Source organism: Syngnathoides biaculeatus, chromosome 3, assembly GCF_019802595.1.
Source record: "Syngnathoides biaculeatus isolate LvHL_M chromosome 3, ASM1980259v1, whole genome shotgun sequence".
NCBI lineage: Eukaryota > Metazoa > Chordata > Actinopteri > Syngnathiformes > Syngnathidae > Syngnathoides > Syngnathoides biaculeatus.
Window position 1 is genome coordinate 34641553 of NC_084642.1, and position 26496 is coordinate 34668048.

At 42.6% G+C, this 26496-nt stretch overlaps 2 protein-coding genes and 1 pseudogene across 3 annotated transcripts in view; all 3 read left to right on the forward strand.

Annotated features, from left to right (window-relative positions):
* nadsyn1 (NAD synthetase 1) overlaps positions 1-19672 on the forward strand; it is a 41115-nt gene extending 21443 nt beyond the window's left edge. For both annotated transcript variants that reach the window (XM_061815545.1, XM_061815544.1), the window contains exons 11-20: positions 2768-2892; positions 2974-3022; positions 3161-3263; positions 3472-3640; positions 11114-11249; positions 11338-11444; positions 12553-12684; positions 13223-13292; positions 14437-14565; positions 19223-19672. In XM_061815545.1, coding sequence (XP_061671529.1) covers positions 2768-2892; positions 2974-3022; positions 3161-3263; positions 3472-3640; positions 11114-11249; positions 11338-11444; positions 12553-12684; positions 13223-13292; positions 14437-14565; positions 19223-19417 — 1215 coding nt within the window. In that variant the 3' untranslated portion in view covers positions 19418-19672. The remainder of the gene's footprint in view (positions 1-2767; positions 2893-2973; positions 3023-3160; positions 3264-3471; positions 3641-11113; positions 11250-11337; positions 11445-12552; positions 12685-13222; positions 13293-14436; positions 14566-19222) is intronic.
* Positions 19673-20242: 570 nt separating this feature from the next.
* On the forward strand, positions 20243-20362 carry LOC133498703 (5S ribosomal RNA; annotated as a pseudogene).
* Positions 20363-20989: 627 nt separating this feature from the next.
* The window catches only part of tpcn2 (two pore segment channel 2), a 49835-nt gene continuing 44328 nt past the window's right edge, over positions 20990-26496 (forward strand). Inside the window, exon 1 of the mRNA XM_061815543.1 lies at positions 20990-21364. Within this exon, the coding sequence (XP_061671527.1) occupies positions 21223-21364 (142 nt within the window). The 5' untranslated portion in view covers positions 20990-21222. The remainder of the gene's footprint in view (positions 21365-26496) is intronic.

Consider the following 26496-nt stretch of genomic DNA (forward strand, 5'->3'; position numbering starts at 1 on the left):
CCTGTATTGAAAATCAAATTTAGGGCTTACCTTCGTGCAAACATATTCCGGTTTAGCTTAGCTCGCTAGCTGCCAACAAAGAGACACGTTTGTGCAGTCAGGTCCTCGCAAAGTATCGCTCAACACAGATCAAGTGTGTCAATCATTCACATGTAGCTGTTATGCAAGCGAAGAACTGCTAATTCATTTATATGAGACGTATTGAAAATCAAGTGTAGGGCTTACCTTCATGCAAACATATCTGTTCCGGTTGATTTTAGATGGATTCAGTTGATCATGCGATCTTCCACAAAGTTTGATCCATCGAAGACATTTTTCGTACTTGGTCTTCTGTTCCGGTTGATTTTAGATGGATTCAGTTGATCATGCCGTCTTCCACAAAGTTTGATCCATCGAAGACATTTTTCGTACTTGGTCGTCGGTTTTGGAAAGGGTACAAATTGAACTCCACCAACTAGCCTATCAGGATACCTGTCGTCACTATTATAATGTCCGTGACTACACCTCTTAACCATATCTATTGTTAAAGAACCGAATTACGCGATAAAACGCTAACAAAAGCTATACTGGACCATGCAATGTTGTCTGAGGGAACTACGGGTCCCAAAAGGGGCGTGTTTTATGCAGATCTCTGGCCTTTGATTGGTCAGCGACGCGGCCTACGCAATTTCTACGCAGGGGTCAATTCATTCACACGTCATCATTCTCATACCTAATGTATATCCACTAAAAGCCTCTGGTTGCTGGAATATATCCCACAAGGTTGTGTAGTTTTTCCACACTGCAATAAGAGGCGTTAATCATAAACTAGTGTGTGTGGCCTCACAAGATTCTCTACCACGCAGATGGGCTGTCAGCTCATCCAGTTTGTCACTGCCGTGTTTGATATTGTTTCAGTGTGTAGATCCATTGTTTAGTCTGTGGTCCACATTGCAAGACATTAGATCATGTTTCCTTTTAATTACAGTGTATTCCTGCAATGTTTAGCGTTTCAACATAATATGCTTTTTCAGGGTGTAGGCATAGAAAGATCAGTAGCTAACGGCACTCTTTAGTGGTAGAAATGGGCCAAGTAACTTGTAAACCATCAACTCCATCCATCCATCAATCCATCCATCCATCCATCCATCCATCCATCCATCCATCTTTTACCGTCTTTCCGAGGTTGGGTCACGGAGGGAGTAGTCCTAGCAGTAATGTGCAGACTTCCCTTTCCTCAGTCACTTCATGTAGTTCTTCCTGGCGGATCCCGAAGTGTTTCCAGGCCATTCAAGAGATGTAGTCTCTCCAGCGTGTCTGGGTCGTCCCCTCTGTCTCATTCCAGTAAGACGTGCCCAGAATACTTCACCAAGGAGGCATCCGGGAGGCATCCGAGTCAGATGGTCCAACCACCTCATCTGGCTCCTCGCAATGCGGAGGAGCAGCGACTCGACTCTGAGCCCCTCTTAGATGACAGATCTTCTCACCATATTTCTCAGCGGGAGTCTGGACACCCTGCAGAGGAAATTAATTTTGGCCGCTTGTATCTGGGATCTGGTTCTTTCGGTCATGGTAAAGGGAGGAACATCGATCGACCGGTAAATTTAGAGCATTGCTTTTGACTTAGCTCCTTCTTTACCACAATGGATTGATACAAATCTGCATCACTCCAGATGCTGCACTGATCTGCCCGTCGATCTTGCGTTCCATTTTTCCCATACTTTTAAACAACACCCCAAGAATGTTGAACTCCTACACTTGTGGCAGGATCTCATCCCTGACCTCGAGTGGCCATGCAACCCTTTTCCGACTGTGAATTATCGTCTCAGATTTGGAGGCACTGATTCTCATCCCAGCTGCGAACCGCTCCAATGAGAGTTGGGGAGCACTGCTTAATGAAGCAGACAGAACCACATCATCTGTAAAAAGCAGAGATGCAATACTGAGGCCACCAAACCGGACCCCTTCAATCCCTCAACTGCGCCGAGGATTCTGTCTATATAAATTATGAAAATAATTGGTGATAAAGGGCAGCCTTGGTGGAGTCCAACACTCATTGGAAAGGAGTCCGACTTACTGCTGGCAATGTGGGCCAAATTCTAACAACCGTTCTTTAACTCCACAATACACATATAAACTGGTTGGGCGAACTCCTATGCCCCCTGCAGGACCCTGCCAATGGTGTAGAGCTGGCCCACTGTTCCAAGGCCAGGACGAAAACCACATTGCTCATCCTGAATACGAGTTTCCCGACAGACCCTCCTCTCCAGCACCCCTGAACAGGCCTTACCGGGGAGGCTGAAGAGTGTGATTCCCCCCCCCCCCCCCCCCCACGACCTCAGTCTCTCAATCCTGAGGTACCTTCCCCGAAGTTCTTGGAATGTGGCAGAAGTGTGTCAACCAGGATAGCCTCACAACATCCAGAACCTTTGGGAACTCTGGGCAAATCTCATCCATCCCCGGGGCTCTGCCACTGAGGAACTTTTTATCAACCTCGGTGACTTCAACGACAGAAATAGGAGAGCCTGCCTCTGAGAATCCAGATTCTGTTTCCATATACGAAGGCGTGCCAGTGGAATTGAGGAGGTCTTTGAAGTATTCTCCCCCATTGCACTGTCATTATTTTTATTGTTTCAAAAAGGTCTGAACTACTGCAATGGAGTCTGGGTAAATGTGTATATCTGTTGTACACAACCTAATAGTACAGTTAATGTTTCACAAATTTCCAGGCTGAGACAAACGGGACTTTGACTTATGTAATAATACGGTTGTTTTTTGTTCTTCCCAGGGAAGTGAATGCAAACCATGTTATAGGATCAAAGTAGACTTTTCTTTATCCAGTAATGATGACATCTGCCTTCCCACCTACCAACCGATAACATGGCACTTGCATACACCAGAGGAAGAAATCAGGTATACAATATTTTTCAGCACTTGCATATGGTATATGAAGCTGTTCAGAGTAACCCTTCTCCATTTGTTTGTGATTTTCAGCCTCGGGCCAGCCTGCTGGCTATGGGACTACCTAAGGAGGAGTGGACAGGTGAGATTGAAAGCCCAAAGAATATTTAAAAAAAAAAAACATTTTATTTATAATTAATTTTAAAAATAATCACTTTCCACAAGCAATGTGGTGGGATAATACTTATGCAGGTATGTGATGATTTTACTCTGCCTGTAGGCTGGCTTTCTGTTGCCTTTGAGTGGAGGTGTTGATAGCTCCTCTGTTGCCTGTATTGTGTACTCGATGTGTGTACTGGTCTGCCAGGCTGTAGAAAATGGCAGTAAGTGAATTTTCTTTCGATACACGCATTTTTAATTGTGTTACTTTAGACAATCAGAATTAATTTGTAAATATGTATGTATATGTATTAAATTATTTTTGTAATTTTTAAAAAACCCTCAGTAGTAGTATTAAATTCATGTATTTGTAGTTCAGTCTGATAGAGAGAAATAAAGTATTGCTTTCCTCTGATCTTTCCATCCTCTTAGATAACCAGGTCATAGAAGATGTCCGCAGGTTAGTCGGGGATGACGCCTACCTTCCTCAGCAGCCAAGGGAGCTCTGTGGTCGTATCTTTACAACTTGCTACATGGCCAGTGAAAACTCATCAGCGGACACTTGCAACCGAGCCAAAGAGTTGGCCAGTCAGATTGGGAGGTAAATGAGAACCAACATCCTTTGTGATCTGTAACTTACCCCTTGAAAGCTGTGGGACTGGTTGTCCAATTCCTTTATTTTTGGGGTGGATGGAAAACATATAGGTTTGATATAAAAAAAAAAAAAAAAGACAAACATGAGACAAAAGATCAACATTTCAACTTTTATTTTAAGTTGTTACTATCTGGATCTCACACACAACTGAGAAAAATATCACATTTTGTTTGAACTCACCCTTTTTTATCTGAGCAAGTGAATTCAAACATATGACTCACTGGGATGTTTTGTTACACAAATGTGCCTGAATATATTGATTATTCGCGTGAAAAAAAAAAAACATGACACTCACTACACTCTACACTGAGATTCAGATTTGATTTTTCCTATGAATATTACATTTATGTATACTAGCCAGATGAAACCAACGTGAAACCAGACAGCTATCTATAAGTGAAAAACAATTATAAAGGTGACAATAAATCAAATAGCCACTTCAAAAACATAGCCATTACAACCATTTGGAATTTTCTCTCCATGCCTGTGTGGGTTTTCTCTGAGCACTCCAGTTTCCTCTCACATCCCAAAAACATCCATTCACTGGAGACTGTAAATTGCCCTTAGGTTTGATTGGGGGATGCGACTGTTGTCTGTCTACACGTGCCCTGTGATTGGCTGGCAACCAGTGCAGGATGTACACCCCCTCCTGCCCAAAGATAGCTGGGATAGGCTCCAGTACCCCCACGACCCTTGTGAGCATAAGCGAAAAGGAAGCTGAATGAATGTATGTATACACGATGTGTGATACTTAATTTTCAGATTATGTAGCACAATATCAATGAACGGGTCAGTCATAAGGCAAACTTTATTCAACACATTCCAAATAATTCTACATTGTTCAGTTGTAATATAAAATCGAAAAAGTTACACTCTCTATTTCAGTTCATTCCTCTTCCACAAATCTCTCAAATTCTTCATCCTTAGTGTTTAACAGTTTGGCGAGTTCAGCATCAAGCATGCTCGGGTCCCTCTTGTTATCTGAGTCAGTCTCGGTGCAGTTACTGAGCTCGTGATAATTCTGGCCTTTGTGAAAGATCGGATGACACTTGAGACTGATATCTTGGACCAGAATTTGACGATCCATTGGCAGATAGTGACGTAACTTGTCCTGTGTTGCGCCCCTGCCATGGTGAATGCGTTCAATGCTTCCACACAGCTCGCAATTTAAATGTGAATGACCGTTGACACCAATATCTAGCATTTGGAGTTCTTTGGTTCATCCACTTAGAAGGATGATGTAGTGTATATGGGTTCGGATGAAAATGTAATTTTCTTGATTTGTCTCGAAAAAGGGGCACCACGTTCCTTTATTGAATGGGTTGCATTTAGGAAAAAGTAGTCCAGATTTCGAAGGATGTGATAATTAGTTTTACCTTGGGGCAGCATTGAAGAATTCAGATTATAGAGTTGTGGGAAGTCACCTCTTTTGGCAATGCTATGTTTGCTGCAATGGCAAGCTCCAACTTAGTTTTCTTCACTTGAGTTTTCACAGTATCTGTGAGATGGACGCAAATGGAGTCGCAGATAAATAGGGACGGAGATTTGTGGAAAAAGCTATTCCATCTCCTGACGTTAACTTCTCCTTCATCGAATAGAAAAATAGAGGGAAAGTAGAGACGCTTCTACCTTATTTTCCCAGTTTAATAAGCCGCCATCCTATTTTTCCTCTAACTGTGGCCATCTCGCTTCGACCAAACATCATCAGTGGGACACAAAATCCATCTCCTTCCTTAGTGGTATGACAGCTGGACAGTGCCTTTGTGGTTATACTTGCGTATAATTGTTTGAACAGATGAATGTCGCACCTTCAGGCATCTAGAAATTGTACGGTGAAGAAAATAAGTATTTGAACACCATACTATATTGAATCCCATGATGTAATGTTGGTTTAATCTGAATGATTTGAATATAGTGAAGAAAAGAAGTAGTTGACACCCTGCTGTAATGCAAGTTCTCCCACTTAGAAATCATGGACAGGTCTGAAATTTTCATTGTAGGTGCATGTCCACTGTGAGAGAGATAATCTAAAAAGAAAAGTCCAGAAATCACAATGTATGATTTTTTTTTTTTAACAATTTGTGTGATACAGCTGCAAATAAGTATTTGAACACCTGTCTATCAGATAGAATTCTGACCCTCAAAGACATGTTAGTCCGCCTTTAAAAATCCACCTCCAATCCATGTATTATCCTGAATCAGATGCACCTGTTCATGGTCATTAGCTGCAAAACTCCTGTCCACCCCAGACAATCAGTAAGACTCAAATTTTTAACATGGCCAAGACCAAAGAGCTGTCCAAAGACACCAGAGACAAAATTGCACAACTCCACACTACTGGAAATGGCTACGGAGAAATTGTCAACCAGCTTGGTGAAAAAAGGTCCACTGTTGGAGCAATTGTTAGAAAATGGAAGGCGCTAAACATGACTGTCAATCTCAATTGGAGTGGAGCCCCATACAAGATATCACCTCGTGGGGTCTCAATGATCCTTAGAAGGGTGAGGAATCAGCCCGGGACTACACGACAGGACTTGGTCAATGACCTGAAAAGAGCTAGGACCACCGTTTCCAAGGTGACTGTTGGTTATACACTAAGACGTCATGGTTTGAAATCATGCATGGCACAGAAGGTTCCCCTGCTTAAACCAGCACATCTCAAGGCCCATCTTAAGTTTGCCAATGACCATTTGGATGATCCAGATGAGTCATGGGAGAAATTTTTACTGTCAGATGAGACCAAAATGGAACTTTTTGGTCATAATTACACTGACTGTGTTTGGAGGAAGACAAATGATGAGTTCCATCCCAAGAACACCATCCCTACTGTGAAGCATGCGGGTGGTAGCATCAAGCTTTGGGGGTGTTTTTCTGCACATGCGACAGGACGACTTAACTGTATTAAGGAGAGGATGACCGTGGCCATGTATTGTGAGATTTTGGGGAACAACCTCTTTCCCTCAGTCAGAGCATTGAAGATGGGTAGTGGCTGGGTCTGTAGACATGACAATGACCCAAAGCACATAGCCAGGAAGACCAAGGAGTGGCTCCGTAAGAAACATATCAAGGTTCTGACTTGGCCTAGCCAGTCTCCAGACCTAAACCCAATAGAAAATCTTTGGAGGGAGCTGAAACTCCGTGTTTCTCAGCGACAGCCCAAAAACCTGTCTGATCTAGAGAAGATCTGTGTGGACCAGTGGTCCAAAATCCCTCCTGCAGTGCATGCATACCTGGTGAACAACAATGGACATGCACCTACGTTGAAAATTTCAGACCCCTCCATGATTTCTAAGGGGGAGAACTTGCAATACAGCAGGGTGTTCAAATACTTATTTTCTTGACTGTACCTAAGGATGGACTAGACTTCTGCAGTCCACATTTTTCATCCTATCTTGGATGATTTGATATTACACAAAGAACCAGTCTCTGTACCTCTACCTAGTTCAAATACATACAATACACAGGTGTGTTTCTGTTTATTCAAATGTTGTCAATAAATCAGAACCTTCCAAGAAATTATATCACCACAAGGGGTTTCCCAAATTGTTTAAAGGCGCAGTCATTGTACAGTATTTAAACTTCTGACTTTGGAATAAGTGGTGAAAAGTTTTGTAAAGAATTCTTAACATAGTCGAGAGATTCATAGTCGTCTATCTATCAGATTTCCTGTAATTAATTTTGGGGGCAACACTGATCAGTTTTATTTGAAGTATATTCAATTTTTGTGCATTTGTAACAGGTACAGTACTTGAGACCTTATAGGTCCTGTATTTTGACTATTTAGGCCTTCATAGGGTGACACTCTACAGTAGATTTGTAGAAACAGTGTCAATTTCGTTTTGTCATTCAAGTGTCTAGAAAACCCCCCTATGACAACCACTTCTGTTTCACCCAGTTTCATATCCACTTTTTCCATATACCCACTTGTGAGAGCACACGTGTTACTGTATGTTTACAGCGCAACCTTGGCATCGGAGAGGTAGACGGATATCCTCACTAGTCACGTAGACAAGCTCAAGAAATTTGAATGACCTGATTTCAGGCCTGTAGGCAGAAAAATGTCTGAAACTTGGGAATCTGTGGACCTTTTTAATTTCATGTTTACTGAAGGACTGTAGCGATAATATTACATCCCAAATACTAGGAAAAGGTGGTTTGGCAAAATGTTCTCTTGCATAGCAACCAATTTCACTGCATCATGTCCTCTTTGCCTGTCCTTTAAATTTGCAATGCGTGCAATGATCCTGCCGATCCAGCCCTGGCTGTGCGGGTCCTCACACAGCTGCACTGATTAGGAGGCGCACACCTGCACCTCATCTGCAGTGATTAACCCTTGTATGTAAAGGACCCAGCTTCGCCAGACCGTAGCCACCCATGCCTCATTCCTGCACTCCCGCATTCCTGATCCTGAACCCTGGTCTCCAACCGACCCCGTAAGCTTGTCGTCTTTGACACTCCTGCTATCTCTGATCGATCTCCCGTGTACGAACCCCTGCTTGCCCGTGGACTTGCTCTCTACGCCTGATGTCTGAGTTACCCCTGCTCTACTTGACTGTCTGCCTGATCCCTGACTTTGGAACGAATAAACACTTTTCCCAAACTGCCTCTGCGTCTCCGGAGTCCTGCATTTGGGTCCTCCTCTGAACTGATGGGTCGTGACAGAACGATCTGGCCAACACAGGACCCAGCAGGAAAGACCTGGCGTCGCCGGGACCGACGCAAGGTAAGCTGACTGCCGAAGGACCAAGCCTGTCCTATCTGGGTAGGCTCTATGATGTCGTCCCCTTCTTCCGTGTCACACGCACCGCCTGTGTGTCATGATTACGTCCCGACCACGACCCGCTCACCACCTTATATTCTTTTGGACTCTGATTTTTTGGACTTTGAGGAAGACCTTGATTTATATGACCGGCTGCCTGACTACGATTCACATTTTGACTGTGAATTTCCTCTCCCTATCTTTAGTCCCAGTCAGTTTGTTTCACCTCCTCGTGTTTCCAGCTCCGGAGTGTCTTTGCCCGGTAGGTCCAAGTCCTCGTCCTCCAATCCTTTTTTGGTAACCCGCTTGGCCATTTACCCAGGTCCTCCGCGTGGCGGCCAGAGGAAACGCCCAAGCAGGTTGCCCCCTTGTACCTCCCACTGCGCGGCGACAAAGACACCATCCTTCATCCATCCACTCCTCACCGGCAACGACTAATCCAGCAGACCCAGAGCTGGTGACGAAACTTCCAGCCCAGAAGAAGGAGGGGTCATCAAATCCTGAGGTGCAGTCACTTGAGGATCACGAGGGTTTCTACCGTGAAATGCAGCTGGAAAAAGAGCGGCAGAGCGCCGAAATGGCGGCCCTCACGGTCCAGGTTCGGCGGGGATTAGATAACCAGTTGGGCTACGCCCACGTCGCGGTTGAAACAGAATCGCATCTGACTCACGCCCATGCTGCGGTGGCAACTGACCCGCTACCAAGCCACGCCCACGTTGTGGTGGCAACAGACTTCCGTAAAAATCATGCTCACACCACAGTAGCAACGTACCCGCTACCGAGCAAAGTTCATGTCACTGTGGCAACGGATCCACCGCCGCGCTATTCCTACGTCGCGGTTGCAACAGATTCACTGCAAGCTCACGCTGCGGTACCCACTGATGCGCTACTGAGTTAAGCTCACGTTGCAGTAGGAACAGTCCGCCACCTCGCCACGCCCACCTCGCGGTTTTAACAGATTCACTGCAAGCTCACGCTGCAGTAGCCACTGATCCGCTACCGAGCTGAGCTCAAGTTGCAGTGGAAACAGATCCGCCGCCTCGCCATGCTCACGTTGTGGTTTCGACAGACGCCCTGTTGACCCATTCTCACGCCATGCTATCCATCAACTCCTTTCCGAATCGAGCTCACATCGCTGGTGGCAACAGATACACTGCTGCGTCACACCTACGCCGTGGTGACGACAGGCTTCCAGGCGACCGTCGGAGGAATAGGATGGAATTGGCGATCGAAGATAGGCCTGCCAGAGCGCCTTCAACGGGTGTTTTTCCAAAGAACAAGACTCAAAAACGAATTGCAGAGGGCTTAAGTTCTGAGGATGTAGTGAATTCAGATAAAGATGAGGTGAACTATTTTCCTCCAGTTGAGAGGGGGAGGACTTTATCATTCCTGTCACTCCATGCTTTTCCCAAGAATGATCTGTTCATGCCTCCTAGTGTCTGCCAGTTCTCCGCCGGGATCCCTGACTATGAGACAGTCGGATTCTGTCTGAAGGAGTCGACTCTCATTCATGAACAAGCGCCCAGTTCAGGAGTGCCAAGGCAAACACTGAAAGAGCAACAACGCAGAGTTTGCCGCCTGTTGTGTTTCAGGTTCCGTAGCCGCCTCAGGTTCCTGTCCAGGAGGTGGCGACAGCTTGTCGGCATCCTCACGTTCCTGTCCTCCAGCAGACGGCGACGACATCACAGTCCCCTTCGTTACAGTACTGGCGGCGACCGGCCCGCGGCCATCCCATGCCCCTCTCTTGATGGCGACAGGAGCTGGGGAGTTCAGATGGGCCACCCCGGAACTGGAAAAGCATCGGGATTTCTATGATTGTGATCGTGGCGGTCATGGCTTTGGTCATTCTCTCCGTCGTCCTCCTCACTCCTGATGACTCCCAATGGCTTCATGACCTAGCCTTGACAGCGACTGATCCCCGACCGTCCCATAATGAAGCCTCAGTGGTGACCGGCCCCTGGCCACCTTCCGACCGAGCCTTGGCGGGGACCGCTACCCGGTCGTCTCGCAACCGCGTCTTGGGAGGCCTTCGTCCGGAGCACTTGCATGCTATTGTCTGGTTCCTGCTTCGCCGTTGGGTTCCTCCTCGAGGACGTCCACCCGAATCGCCCCATGGGGACCCTGGTGCTTGGCGTCCGGGTCGTCCTCCTGACCTGTCCAGCCGGATGCCTCGCTTTTGGGTTCGGGGGTGCCCTCCCCAGGACCCCCTTCCACCTGCCCCTGGACATGTTCATTATTGTGTGTTTCTTCTGCTTAGGCACGTCTGGGATCCGCGCCTTAGAGGGGGGGTACTGTCATGATCCTGCCGGTCCAGCCCTGGCAGTGCGGGTCCCTGGTGTACCAACCTCCACCTGTCCTCCGACCGACCCCGTAAGCTTGTCGTCTTTGATATTCCTGCTATCTCTGATCGATCTCCCATGTACCGACACTTGCTTGCCCGTGGACCTGCTCTCTATGCCTGACGTCTCAGTTACCGTTGCTCTCCTTGACTGTCTGCCTGATCCCCGACCTTGGAACGAATAAACACTTTTCCCAAACTGTCTCTGCGTCTCCGGAGTCCTGCATTTTGGTCCTCCTCCGTACCGAAGGGTTGTGACGGAGAACAATTTGAAGAATTATATATTGTATTATAACTGTTTATTGATTGTCTGCACTTTCAGCACACATATGGACATAAATATAGACATGGCAGTAAAAGGCATTCTGGGGATCTTCTCACTGGTTACTGGGATGTGGCCTCAATTCCGTGCCAGTGGAGGAAGCCACAGGGAAAACTTGGCGCTGCAGAATGTGCAGGTTTGTCATTCGCTTATTGGTTGTAACTCACTGTTCATTCTTGAAGATTTTCTCAGTAAATGTTCCTGCAAATCGATTGTGTTCATAGGCGAGAGTAAGGATGGTTCTGGCGTACTTGTTTGCCCAAATGAGTCTTTGGACTCGAGGAAAACCAGGTGGCTTGCTGGTTCTGGGCTCAGCCAATGTAGATGAGAGGTAATGACTGACGTTGCTATAGAATTCTGCAAATTCCCTGAAATGTAGCATTTGTTGTCTGCATTAAAAACCATCCCAAAGGAGGAGTGGGTAACAACCGTGTTGCTCGTTGACCAGGGTCCTGCCAGTAATTTTGGGCTGCATGACAAGTTACAATGTTACTTTGGGCCATACTACTTCAATTTTGTAATTTTTCTATAACCCTTGTCAGTTATGGGCCCCATCAAGTCTTCATCACCTTTCTCGCACTTACGGCCCCTACACCCAGAGATCTTCTGTCAGGACTTTATGTAATAAAGCTGACAAGAAATAACCATAAATATTTTTAGTTTTGGGGGAAAACGGGAGCAACCTTAGAATGCCAACACTTGCATAGGGAGAACATGCAAACTCCACAGAAAAAAAATAGTTAGGTATTAAGAGTCCTCCAACCTTGAACCCTTCTTGGAAGTGGAGGTCCCCATGCATGCTTAATTTTTATTTTTTGTTATTTTTATGTTGCTATGTACTGGGCGGCACGGCGGCTCACCTGGAAAGCATTGGCCTCACAGTTCTGGGGTCCCAGGTTCGATTCTGGACCCGCCTCTGTGAAGTTTGCATGTTCTCACTGTGCCTGTGTGGGTTTCCTCCGGGCACGCCGGTTTCCTCCCACATCCCAATGACATTAATTGGACACTCTAAATTGCCCCTAGGTGTGATTGTGCGTGCCGCTGTTTGTCTCCATGTGCCCTGCGATTGCCTGGCAACCAGTTCAGGGTGTACCCTGCCTCCTGGCCGTTGACAGCTGGGATAGGCTCCAGCATGGTCCGCGACCCTTTTGAGGATAAGAAAATGGATGGATTGATGCTATGTACTGTATCTGTTACACATTAAGTACATGTACCTTGAAATATGTACAGAATAGGCTCTACACTAGTCTATTACACAACAGACTAGTTTCTAGTGTGGGAAACAAACCTTCTCGTTAGTTTGACTCCTACTAGAACATCGATGAACTTGACACTTAGGCGATTAAATTGTGAATGCTAAATTACTGTATATGCTGGAGAGTTCCTGAGAAATATTTATTGTCCCACTCAAAGTTTCTCCTGACTTCTTTTCTTCTCAGTCTGACAGGTTATTTTACAAAGTATGACTGCTCCAGTGCTGACATCAACCCAATTGGAGGGATTAGCAAAAATGACCTGAAGGGTTTCCTACTGTATTGTGCTGAGCAATTCCATCTCACCGCACTGAGAAGGTGAGGTTCACTGATGTACTTAAGATGATAGTAAACTTAGTTGAGTACTTTACAATTAATGTCAATATCAATTAATAGAATGACATTTGAGTACCCCCACCCATTTTTTTAAGCTCTTGCCTTTGTTGCCAGTACTTGAGATTTGAAAATGGACCAAAAATCGTACTCAGACCATGACCACATTATGTAAACACCCCTTTCCAGAGAAAAGACTGAGTAAAAAAATAAACAAAACTGACAGGAAATAACTTTATGACTTTAACAAGATTGTCCTTTTTATTATTGTGCTTTTACAGTGTAATAATGCAAATAAATAAATAAAAACCTATAAAGTGCAAGTATTATTTTACTCTTGGAAAAACACTGAACAAAATGGCAACGTAACAAAACCCATATAAATGAAATGATTTTGATAAAACATTTGAAGTGCCTCAAAGATAAACAATGAAATGACATCTCATGATTTCCAAAGTCATTTGTTGGAGTGTCAGTGTTTCAGATTCTCACAGTCATTTATTTACCTGTTATATAATTACAGCATCTTAGCTGCTCCACCCACAGCTGAACTCGAGCCTCTGACTGATGGACAGGTGTCGCAGACAGATGAGGTATAAAATTGGAAACTGCTCTCGATAATTAAACTTGTCTAGCTTCCTCTTTGTACTCGACACCTTTATACCTGACTACTTTCCATCATTTGGGCTTTTACCACTATCCATCCATCCATTCATCCATTTTCATAGCCACATATTCTCACAAGGGTTGCGGGACCCATCATAGCCATCATTGGGCAGGAGAAAAAATAAACACAGAAAAAATAAATAAATCTCCATTATTTAGAGGTATGTAGGATTCCAATAATTGTTGTGCTTGGCAAGAATTGCGACAAAGGAAATGAATGTTCACAGGCCCAGTAACATGGCAAGAACTTACTGCATGTGTACAGTATGCTGGCTACAATCTCTCTCTCTCTCTCTCTCCTCTCTCTCTCTCTCTCTCTCTCTCTCTCTCTCTCTCTCTCATCGGAGGTTGTGAGAGCTTCTGTTGAAGCCAAACTTGGTTAACAAGCAAGTGTTCCTGGCAAAGATTCTATAGAAGGTGGACTGAGGCATACATGCAAATTGACACAATACACATGCATACCTACAGCACCTTGTAAGTCATATATTTCCTGCACGCGGTTATGTGGATTTTTGAAGATTGATATATTGCACTGGTGTTTCACCTTTGGCCAGTTACAGCATAATATATGTAGGGCTTTGATTTATTGTTAAAGCAGAGCTTCAGCAAAATGCTTGATTTCTACTCTACTTATTAGTGACTTTATATTATAGTTGAAGACTGAAAGTGAGCCCAACGCAATAAAACTGCACTTTCTATATTCTTTTGTTTTACATTTTTTTTTTCTAAAAAAATGCTTAGTGCACAGTGAGCCCATTGACATAATTTTATCTCTAGCGATATCTGACATGAATGTTGACATCGGAAATTTTGTCCACATAGTTCAACAGTACTTATTTTCTTACAATGTGTTGTTAATCATCTCAAATCCAGTACAGTCTATACAGCACATATATTTATATTAGTTTCATGTTACAATGCATCCATTCGTAATCACTTAAATCCTTATTCCCTAATTCCATCATTTATTAAATACATATATGATTGTATTCTTATGGAATTCAAATGGAATTCAAATGGATTATGATTTCTTCTTGTATTCTCCCGCCACCACCTTTCATGTCGTTTCAGGCTGACATGGGGATGACCTACTCTGAGTTATCGGTCATTGGACGACTACGCAAGATCTCTAAATGTGGACCTTTTAGTATGTTCTGTAAACTCATTCACTTGTGGAAGGATGTGCTGTCACCCGCAGAGGTTGGTGATCTGTACGGTACTAGATGTGTCAATATATTCCATGAAGAATAATTTCTGTACAGGGGACTTTTTTCCCCAAAAAAGATGTAGCTTTTCAAACAATCATGTGATTCTTGGCAGTAATATAAGATTACATTTTTTTGCTATACTTGAGTTGTCTGGTTAGAAGAGGCGCACGCAAAGGTCATGTATGTTGTTCCCAACATTCATCACATTATTAATGAGCCCTGGATCCTGGGGAGTGGGTGGCATGCTCGTGGGTGGGGTCGACTGAGGGATGGCCTTCCCCTTCCTAGGTCTGCTGGCTCAACTAACGTGCAAGTGATATGGACTTCATTCACTAATAAGTTTGATAGACATGCTTTAGGCTTTAATTGCTTGTGTGGGACCACTCATAATAACACGGGTTTTTATAAGATATAAACTCAGGTTCTTACAGGTGTTCAGACAATATAAAAGCATTCCTCTGGAACACTAACTGGTAGCACTGGCTTGCTCATTTTTACATCCTGTCTTATCGTCCCCTTTCCTCTCCTCTCTCATGTACTACTACTACTATAACTACTAGTTAGTTGTTGCATGTCCTCACTGGGTCTCTCCCCCCCCCCTTCCACAAATAAGAACATTTAACTTTTCTAACATGACTTATGGCCTAATATCTTGACCAGAGGTGGGCAGAAGCTTTTGGCTCAGGGAATGGGGAAGTTTTTGACATTGACGTTTAAAGACAGAACCATATACATGACAAAAATAAACCACCACCCCAAAAAAAGGCATTGTAAGTCTTAATACTTTCAATTTACTTTTAATGGGAACACTGTTATCTGGTTTGCCACTGCATCAAAGTCTGGTGTCCTTTTTGTTGTGGCAATCCTCAGAACACATCTGAGGTGTTTATCACTCAACTGGGATATGCAGGATGTTTTGTTGGTGTTCATCACACTAAAATTCTGTTCACACAAGCGTAGAGAAACAAAAAACACCATTATTCTCTATGCCATCTTCTGGACTTTTGGAATTATGTCTGCACTTCATGAATCATAAAACTCATCCAGTTTGAGAACTGAATCTCTCTTAAGTATCACATTCGACATAATCAATTCCATCTGCAGCTCTCTTGGTGCTGTTTCAGGGTCTTGTGTATCTGAATCTTGGATGGCAGTTTTAGCAGACAAAGGTGTTTTTCTGAGCATGCAAGGTTAATTATAACAGCTAAGTTGTAGGCATCAGTTCTTGCGTTTATTGTCTATCATAATTAGCATGCTTGGGAGAAAAATGATGGCTGTTGTAAAATTTCTCAGAAACCGCAGTCGTTTCTTAAAAAAAATTTGACTTCAAGGCTTTGACCGGACTTCATTCTATATTTAGCACTCAGCACTCAGTCGACTTTTCTTTTCTTTGGCCCACTCGTGGTTAAAGAAGGGTTCAGAGCACTAGCCAAGGAACAACAGAACAGCCAAAGTCGAGTCAGTGTATACAGGGTGTCCTGTAGGTCTCCACACAAAGGAGACAAAACATTTAATAGTTATATGGTTCTAATATGTATTTCTTTATTTCAGTTCATCCAAAGAATGCATTTGAATAAAGAGCAAAGAATTGAAATCATCCTGATGGCCAGTTCATCAAGGAGTCCTATGATTGCAAGCACATTTAATAGAAAACATGGGACAAGTATCACACGTGACACTGTGACATAAGTTATTGTCAAGTTACAAATAAACATGAAGTGTTTTAGATTAAAAAATGTGGTTGAAGATGTCAGCATATTTTTGAAGCAATAGAGCATATTATATAAATAAAACCAGTTTGTGTCAGGAAACATTTAGTTTTCCAATTTATGGAGACCTTTGGGGCACCCTGTATACCTACTGCACGACCCGGTTGAACGATTGGTCAGGTCAAATGAATATTGTCATGATTGAAATAATTTGGGCAATTCTGTACCAATGTTTGGCGGGCTGGATTCAAATGATCATCAGGTCAAATGCAGCCTGTGGGTAGTTGCTTTACCACCCCTGATCTAGACTGACTAACTTGTTCTGCTGTGGTTGCACACCTATCTTCCCTGTCCATTCAGTCTCTGTCTGTTCCCTAAAACCTTTTTTTTTTTTTTTTAAATAGACATCAGAATAATTAAAAACTAAGCACGGGGAGTATTTCAATCTACCCTGTTGCATAGGAAAACAGTTCCAGCACCAAAGGCATACAAAGCCACCATTTTGCATGACCGTGCAGCTGAACAGGACAGGTTTAAAAAAACAAAAACAAAGAAGGAAGAAACAGCTCACTGTACGATGGACATTTTTATATCGTTGGAAACTACAAACATTCAGATTCCCGTTATTGATCCCAGTGTAGTGCAATTTGTTTACATATCACTGTCCAAGTGCACATTATGCGTAACCAGACAGAATAAACAACGTCGCACTGAACACGGAGAATCATTTACGTGGCCAGTTTTGAGAAGTGCAGTCACTCACATTTGAAAAATGCACGGGTGTGGTCAGTCATGCTCGCAGATATAACGTTACGGGTGTGGTCCACCAGTTATGCCCGCAGATAAAGTTGCGTGTCTGATTAAGGATGGAATCTCAAGACCAACATTCCCTCTATTTTTTTACACGTCTAAGGAAACACACTAAGCCTGTGAGCGCCCCCTTTGACCACTGTGAGCAACATCAGATGTATGCACTGTGGTCAGATCAGTGTCATCCATTGAAGTTAAACATGGCTTATTCAAAGATTCAGATTACATCATTAACATTCCCATCAGAATATTTTTAAGAACAATTTTTGTTTTTGCAAACTTACAATGAACATGTCAACCAACAAAAAATTCATTGCTAACTAAATAAACCCAATGGTGAACTATAAATTTGAAAGGTCGCTTGCAACTTTGTTTCTTTTTTTTTCAACCCACAATGATACCCCTGTCTGTTTTTCTTGGTGTAAAACTGAATTATTGCATGGGGAATATCTTTGGAAATGCATGTTGAAAGCAGAATGATGCTCCCAAACAGTTTTAAGGTTAATGATATTTTGCCTCCTATATTTAAAATACAGAATTAGCTATTTATGCACTGTATTGTCTGTGCTTTTATCCTCGATCAGGCTGTGCCAAGGTGGAATTTTAACATGGGGGTGCGGGGACAGGTAAACTAGCAGGAGACAGTGTGCTTCCATGTAGGAAAAAAAAAAGAGTCAGGCTGTGGTTCACTGCGCTGGATCAGTTTTCATGTGCGCTGAGAATGTGCTATAAGTGCGCAATTACGCAGTGCTGCATCTTAGAGGAAACATTGCTCAAAATAACTCACCGGATTAATATAACATAACTGTAAATTTAAAATAAGATAAACAAATACATAACTAAAATAGCAAACAAATATTTCAAACTCAGAGATGATCTTTTCCAATTTCAACTGATTTTAGTAAAACATGATATAAAACGCTATTTAAAATGTTTCATCAATAAAAATTCTTGATCTGACAAACTTTATCTGAAAAAAAGTTAAATGCAGTGGCCTGTCAAGGAATAAACACAAATGATCTATACCTGCAGTGTTTTGAAAATCCTGCAAGTTTAGTTCAACATAATCGTCATTAGTGGCAACAAGCTAGCGATGCATTGTATTAAATATTCCTGTCGGCAATCGTGATGTATTGTTATAATCTAGCGTAATTTACGACGCTATCTATTGTCAATCCATTGATGAAAGCTAGCAGTAGATGATCTATATATTCCTAAAGCATGTAGAGGGGAAAAGTTTTCAACTTCAAGATAACGCGTTCCACGGGGAAAATGACCATTCGCATTTAGACAGACTAGTCTAATGTTAGAACTTAGATCAAGTCAAAGTAAATAACAATCTCATACTTATTAGTTACTGAAACACAAGTTTTCCCCCACAACTAAAACGTGTTATATCCCAGAAATGTTTTCAGTGTAACTGAATTTCCTTTGACGGTGTAAAACTGAATTATTGCTTGGAGAATATTATGATGCTGATGACTTTCAACGTATATGCGCTCGCAGTACGTGAAGAAACTCTGAACAGGCGCTTTTGGCATAACTACGGAACGGTTAACTTACATTTCCTGTTTCCGGGTGAATACTGATTGTTTAGGAGCAGGCTTGTTTAGTTAACAACGTTTATGAAATAAACACGTGAATTGATGTCAAGACTACACAAAATAAGCAACGTCTTTCAACATCTATTTTTCCTACTCGTAACAAATTTAACATGCGTAATTTTTCGTGCTCGACTGCAGATTTGCGAGTGTGATGGCGCGCAATTGCACTCTTCAATTCACAGTGACTGGAAGTGCATCTTAAAATTATCTCTCTGACATGGTTATAAAAAACAATTCAATGAAATCTTAAAATGTCTAAAATAAAGTGTCATTGTTACTTCACTGATCAATATATTTCAGTAGATGCTCTGTGTCAACCAATTTAAGGTTAGCTGTAGTGTTGTCCTGTTTCATCGTAAGTCAATGCATACGTTTTTTTTTTTTTAATAAAAAAGAGCACATCTTGAATGGATACCAATAGTATTCTCAAAAACAGCAGTCCATTGCTCAGTCATTCGGTTTGGTTGATGCACTGATAATGAATAGTGTCCATTGAGAAATGACTGCGCATTGCCTCATTCTTCAGGTTGCACAAAAGGTGAAGCACTTCTTCAGGATGTACTCGATGAACCGCCATAAGATGACAACAGCCACGCCATCCTACCATGCTGAGAGCTATAGCCCCGATGACAACCGGTTTGACCTCCGACCATTTCTCTACAACACACGCTGGAACTGGCAGTTTCGGTCTATTGACAGTCATGTAGCAAACATAGTATAACGAATAAGAACCCGATTGCCTGTAACATAATGTCTTTGGATGCCATTATGATTTGACTGTCACAGATGTCAGTAAAAATATCAAAATACTAAGATGTTCAATGTCCAGTTACTACATGTACAGGTCAAAAGATCACACATTTGTTGGTTTGGTTTGTCGTAAAATCTAAGCAGAGTACAACATGATGAATACATATTTAAGCAACTGTATCAACATTTTCTTTTGTTGTATAGTATTGTAACCAATGCCATTAAATGAGACAGTATACTGTAAATAGTCTTGTTTACAGAAGGACTCATTGGGACTCATTCTAAACTCACTGTTTTCTGACTTTCAAGAAAACCAACTGGTGTTAATTTTGAGCTACTTGTAATAGAACCAATGGAGTAGCTCTAGAATAACACAAAATTTGAGGGAGGTATAGAAAGTCAAAGATATAAATTTGTATTCCTTTTTTAATTTACATTATACACAATGTCTCAATTTCAATAGAATCAGTATTTAAACTTTACCTAATGTGAAACACAAGCAAGCAAAGTTATTTAGTTTAGGACCTGATGAAACATGGAGTCTATAAAAGCCACCCTTCAAACCTGAGACAGCTGGAGCACTTGCTCACAGGGATTAGCCCTTGGAGTAAAACCCACCAGCAGTTGAAATTGTGAAATTATTTGATTCCACATGCCAATGGAGAAAACCACAGGGGAAACTAGGTAACTGCAGAAGGGACTAAAACATGGATGGTAGGTGAATTGATTATTCTAAATTGCCCATAGGTGTACATGTGAGTATGAATGATTGTTCGTCTGGATGTGTCCTGCCATTGCTTACGGCCATGCAATCCCTGAGATCACCCGATCTCGTCAGATCTCGGAAGCTAAGTGGGTTTGGCCCTGGTTATTACTTTGATGGGACACCGCCTGGGAATACCAGGTGCTGTAAGCTTCTCTCCCCGGCTAAATGCAGAGGGGGTGCATCAGGAAGAGCATCCGGCGTAATACTGTGCCATCTAAGATGACACGCTGTGGCGACCACTAACGGGACAAGCCGAAAGGAAAAGAAGAATAAATGTCCTGGAATTCATTGGTGACCAGTTCAGGGTGTATCCCGCCTCTCACCCAGTGTTTTTATTCAGCAACCACCAACGTTGCATTCCGCTTGGCCTACCGGTACCCATTAAGTGCCTCAGGTGTCTCCCACTGGCCCGACATGACTCCTTCTCCAGCTTAATGGCATCCCTCACCGTTGGTATGCACCAATGCGTTTGGGGATTCCCGCCACAACAAGCATGGCCCACCTTACGGTGAGTTATGTTTTACAACAAATCCCCTCCTACTCGTGTTGCCTTGGTGGCTACGTGAAAAAAAAAAATGAAGAAAATGAACCGGTAAATTAAAATATGTCTAATCGAAACGAAAGTCAGAAATCCATTGAAAGATGCGAACGTATTTGGGGTCCACAGTTTGACAAGACTTCGACTTGTGACCTCTGAATGACGTATTCGCAGAAAGCCTCACAATGCATTTTGGACGACCAAAGTTTGCTCAAACATGAACTCCGACAATGACGCAATCCCTTGACGAACTGTAGGTGGAGTCTAGTTAGGAAGAGGACACGCTTGAACTTCCTGATGGCATCCGTTTCAGTGAAAACATCAGAACCCGCTTCATAGGCGTTTGTGACATTTAGTAACAGTTTGTGACATTTAGTAAACGCTACTATTGGAAAAGCTGAGGTCAACGAAATGATCATTTTGACAATTGAGGGGCGCAGGCGGGGGAAATAGCGACGCGTGGCTTTCTTGAATGGAATCCAATAGTCTGCTGGCACAAACTTGTGCCGACGCACTCCACAGAGATTACGGATGCCTGTCTGGGAGACAACGTGACCCGACCGGGGAGACGTACGCGGGCGCTTGTGCTTCGGACGGGGTTAGCGCAAAAGCAGGTGACCCAAGGTTTACTTTCAAATCAGTCTGCAAAGTTCGTTTGTGGTGGAAGTGGACGCCATCGTTTCTCTTTTCGTGGTTCTTACAGTGCACCTTCAATATCCGTTTCTCCGGAACAGGTTGAAAAAAAATGTTTGGAATCAGGAATATTTTGTCACCGGTTTTGTGTTCGACGGCATCAAGGCATGTCCCTGTTATTATTCTGAACTGGGTAGAGTAGCCCAACATTGCATCTAGTAAAAGGACTGACACCTCAGAATAATGTGATTCATGTAAAACTTAGTCTTCCAAATATTTATTTAAGAGTACTCAGTGGAGGAAAAAAAACTACGTAAGTCGACAAAGTGAGTATCATGATTAAAAAAAGCAGCATAAATGGTATTGGTATGGAGTGTGTGTGTGCGTGTGTGTATATAAATATATATTGTTGCATGTTTTTCGTTTCAGGCACTTAAAAAGTTAAAATGTGTCAGGTGTATATGGACTCTCATTTATATATATATATATATATATATATATATATATATATATATATATGTGTGTGTGAGTGTGTATGTATGTCATGTCATTATCCAAGCCGCTTATCCTCACAAGGGTTGCTGGAAAGCTGGAGCCTATCCCAGCTAGCTTCAGGCGAAAGGCGGACTACATCTTGAACTGGTTGACAGTCAGTTGCAGGGCAGATAGCAACACCATCACTGAGCGGAAATCGGTCCCATGCTGCTCGCACCAAAGGCAAGCTTGTGTACCACTCATATATATATATATATATATATATATATATATAAGTGTGTCTGAGAGACCCCATATACACCTGACACAATTTCACTTTTTAAGTGCCAGGAAGCATAGGGCCCTCTCGAAACATGAATGAAGAAGCTGTTCTGTGACCACACTTAATTTTGCGTAATTTTGTTCAAGTGTTTGTGAGAGAGAGAAAGGGGCAAGATGCAAGACTTCATTATCATAACTTTCATTTGCATCATAAACGGTTGTCATGTAAATACAGAGGTACCTCGGTTTTCGAACGTCTCTGTTTGGTTTTCGAACGCCCCGACCAGCTGACCCACGACGATTTGTGACCACGCGCGACGCAACCAGTTGGCCCACACACTCCTCTGCAAGCGGACGTGTCCGGTAGTGACTTTTTCTCTTCCAATTGAGCAATATTAACCCCCGATCATGGCTCCAAAGAAGGCAAGTGGAACTGCTGGTGCTGATAAAAGGAAAGTGGTGCGTAAAACTGTCAACTTCAAGATTTGATAGCCGAATATGAATCTGGTGTGCGTGTTACTGAGCTATCGAAAAAGTATGGCATGGTGAAATCGACGATCAGCACCATAATGTAACACAAGGATGCCCTCAAAGCAAGTGATGTTGCTAAAGGAGCAACTGTATTGACCAAGCAGAGGCCACAGATCTTGGAGGAAGTCCAAAAGTTGCTTCTTATTTTCGTAGAAGAGCAGCAGTTAGCTGGGGATAGTGTTGGCGAGGAAGGTAGGAGATGTCGCCTGATGAGGCTGAAGGCAGAAAGGATGTCTCAAGTGCCGATATAAGAGCTATCTGCGCCAAATGGAACGACATCCATAATTTTGTGCAACTCCATCACCCTAACAAAGCAGAATGTTGCAGAGCACTGCAAAATTTCAATGATGTGAACCACTTGATGAAGGTGCTCAAACGATGGCAGAAACAGTCTACATAAGATTCTTTCTTTGTTAAAAAGGGGCAAGTCACTCCCACTGAAGACATTTGAAACAGTTGTTTTGCATTGTTTTTTTTTCTTTTGTTCCATTAACCCTCCCTCTAGTTTCAAGTTAAATATTTTGTACGTTACATACTTTCTGTGCAAATAAAAAAGACAATTTCTTTCTTTTCCCCCTCATTATTGCTTGTTTAAAGTTATTCTTTACTTTTGTTAATAAAAAAAAAAGGTTTACAAGACTGGGGGCCGAGTCGCTACAGATACGGCAATGCACTCCCAGCCAAGCATGCTCTACTCGGCTAAAGCATACATTTTAAGCAAAAAATAGAATGGAATGGATTATGTTTGAGAACCGAGGCACCACTGTACTCTCTCGAATGATTACCCCAAATGAGTCACCTTGATTGGGCTGCAAAAGCATTGTGTTTGGTCATGTGATCGCCATGAGCCATCTGATTGGTGAATTGGAGTCAAATGACACTCGTGGTGCATCGATTGGTGCAACGGTAGCCAAGAAACTTAAACTCCCCAAAATAAAGTCTAAACATACATTGCACACAAAATGACTGATAAATAAAAGTAGCAAGTGTCATGTCGATGAATGTAATTGAGTAAAAATGTCAATTGTTCTTAACATGAATAGTCAAGTTAAAAGCACGGTGCAATCGGATTACCCTGCCTAGTACATCCATCCATTTTCTTAACCCCTCATCCTCGCAAGGGTCGTGGGAGTGCTAGATCCAATCCCAGCTTTCATCAGGAAGCAGGGTACACCCTGAACTGGTTGCCAGCTAATCGCAGGACACATGGAAAAAGGCAATAGTCGCACTCACAATGAGACCTATGGGCAATTTACAGTCTTTAATTAATCTTGCATGTTTTGGGGATGTAGTAGGAAACTGGCGTGCCCAGAGAAAATTCACGCAGGCACGGGGAGAACATCCAATCTCCACGCAGGCGGGGCCAAGATTGAACCCTGTTCCTCAGAACTGTGAGGTCAACGCTCTAACCGGTTCTGTCACCGTGCCACCTGGTGTTTTGTCACCTCTATTATGTCACACAGTATAAGAGCAGTAAGATCACACCTGGCATATGTTTTATGTTCATGTAGATGGCTCTTTCACACAGTTTGTCTTGTTAAAATCACATCAACCCAACACAACCATTACAATCAACTCGATAGTGTGAACTCACCCCAATAGTAGTTGCTGACCCTGTTTTTTGCCCATGAGACAACTGCATTTCTTGACCCCCTTAAACATTTGTTTTCAAAATCATAATCTTCAAGCAGCACCTTAACATGTCAAAGGAGTCATTACAGCAGGAATGTAGATTATCCTTCATTTGCTCAATTTTACGTGTATTTTAGCATTGCATACTATCACAGTTTTATGTTGTTTTCAGCTTTGTCTTAGTTTAAAAATCCCCCTTGACTGAATAATTAGATCTATAGAATATGACTAAGTTGCAAGAGTCAAAGGGTTTTACTAATGTGTGGAATTCATTTAACCTGTCTGCTGTTAGTACATGTCTTACTACTGTTTGGACTGTTTCTGTTTTGTGGTGTAATTTTGTTTGCCACAATGATATATCCTGTGTGAGTGAAATGACTCATCGTGTATACTTGTTACTTCTGTCTCGGAAAATTATAGTCACACTCTTCGTCTGTCTTGACTTGGTACCTTTCCAGTAACAAGTAGCATTGGCTGGCGCATCTGCCTCTCACTCGAGAAGTACTAGTTTTGAGTCTTCACTCAGGCCGTGTTCTATGAAATTTGCATTTGCTCAAGATATCAAAGACCCGACTTAAAGTTGGAGTTTGCGGTTTTCAAACTGTTAGCAAGAATTAAATGGAGCCTGACTCCAACCTCCCGCTTGAATCTCCGATCAAAACCACACCTCTCATGAATGTAAACATCTATGGGTATGTGTCTGTATTGTACAAATGTTTACCCTTGTTTTGTCTCGAGAGCTGTCCAGATCTTTCTTATTATTTTTTGTTGCTAACTGACTAGATCAAAAAGCCTGTGGGAGGGTACCGGGTATACTGACTGTTTGATGGGCTTTTACTACTGTTGCGAAAGGAGTTTGAAAATAATGTAAAAATGAAAGTGGAAACATGAGATGGGACTACCGAGGGATTTTTTTTTTTAAATTAAAAACAATCATTTTAATAATGTTCTACTGTCAGGTCATACAGCACTCTTGAACATGTATGACAGTGTTTTTAATTTTATCAGATTTTTTAAAATTGTAAATTCCCCATTAAGTTTACATCATAGTATTTACTGTTATCATGAAGGGATTCAATTTATATTGTGATGTGAATTTTAGGCCATCTCGCCCTTTATGTGTGAATGGTGGTGTGTGTACATACAATATGTGCCCTACAATTGACTCTAGCCCACCTCTTGGTGAAAGTCAGCTCGATGGCGACAAGTGGTTTAAATAAGGAATGTTTAGATGATGATTAAAGAAATAAAACTAAAAAGATGAAAAATTATCCTTCTACTTATGTAGCGATAAGGAACAAACTAAAGGACGCAATGGCGCATTAGTTGTAATATTTGACCTAGAGGGCCCTGATTGGACCTGATTTATACAGTGGTGGCATTTAAATGCAACTACTAGTCTTTGTTTTATTATTTGCAATAAATCAAATAACCAATGAGTTAATAAGTTGCACAAATAAATCATCAATAAACTGTCACAATTCTGTTTTTGTTGCCGCCCACTGCAGCATTGTCTTTCCTTCTTGTTGCAGTTTCCTTTAAGCTGAGCTAACCTCCCCCAAGCCTCTACTTATGTGGACCCCTGATTCCCTATAATAATCGCGCTCGAAAGATCAGAGGAATTTGTTGTCAGAAAAACACACCTGCACCAAAAGGCGAAATGGGACGATTTTACAGCTTTCATCAAAGCCAACCTGGAAGACCCCCCTACCAACGTTTTTTCCGGTGAAAAATATTTCCGTACTGTGGTGAATCGAGAGGCCAAACGATACGTTCCTTCTGGCTGTATACCAAAGGTCCGCCCAAACTACCCTTGCTTCGCCGGCCTATCTTGCCGACGAACGTGACACCATCCAGCAAGCGGACCTATACAATACTCAACTTCCCAACATCCAACAACAGATTAGCCGTCTGGTGTGCGAGCACCGGGAAAATTGGTAGATTAAGATATTGAAAAATCCACCTTCCATTGGCCGAAAAGCTATGGCCTACCATCAAAGTCTTGAGCAATCCAACCAAACGGCCAGACAACGCTGCCATTGAATTTCACGGGGTCCTACCGAAAAAGAACCGGGACGCATGTCAACATTTCAACCGACATTTCGTTGAACATCCACCTTCCAACCGTTTCATTTTATCTACCTCAAATTCAAAAGTGCCAAATTGTTGAACTGACAAGTTTGCCAAGGAATCC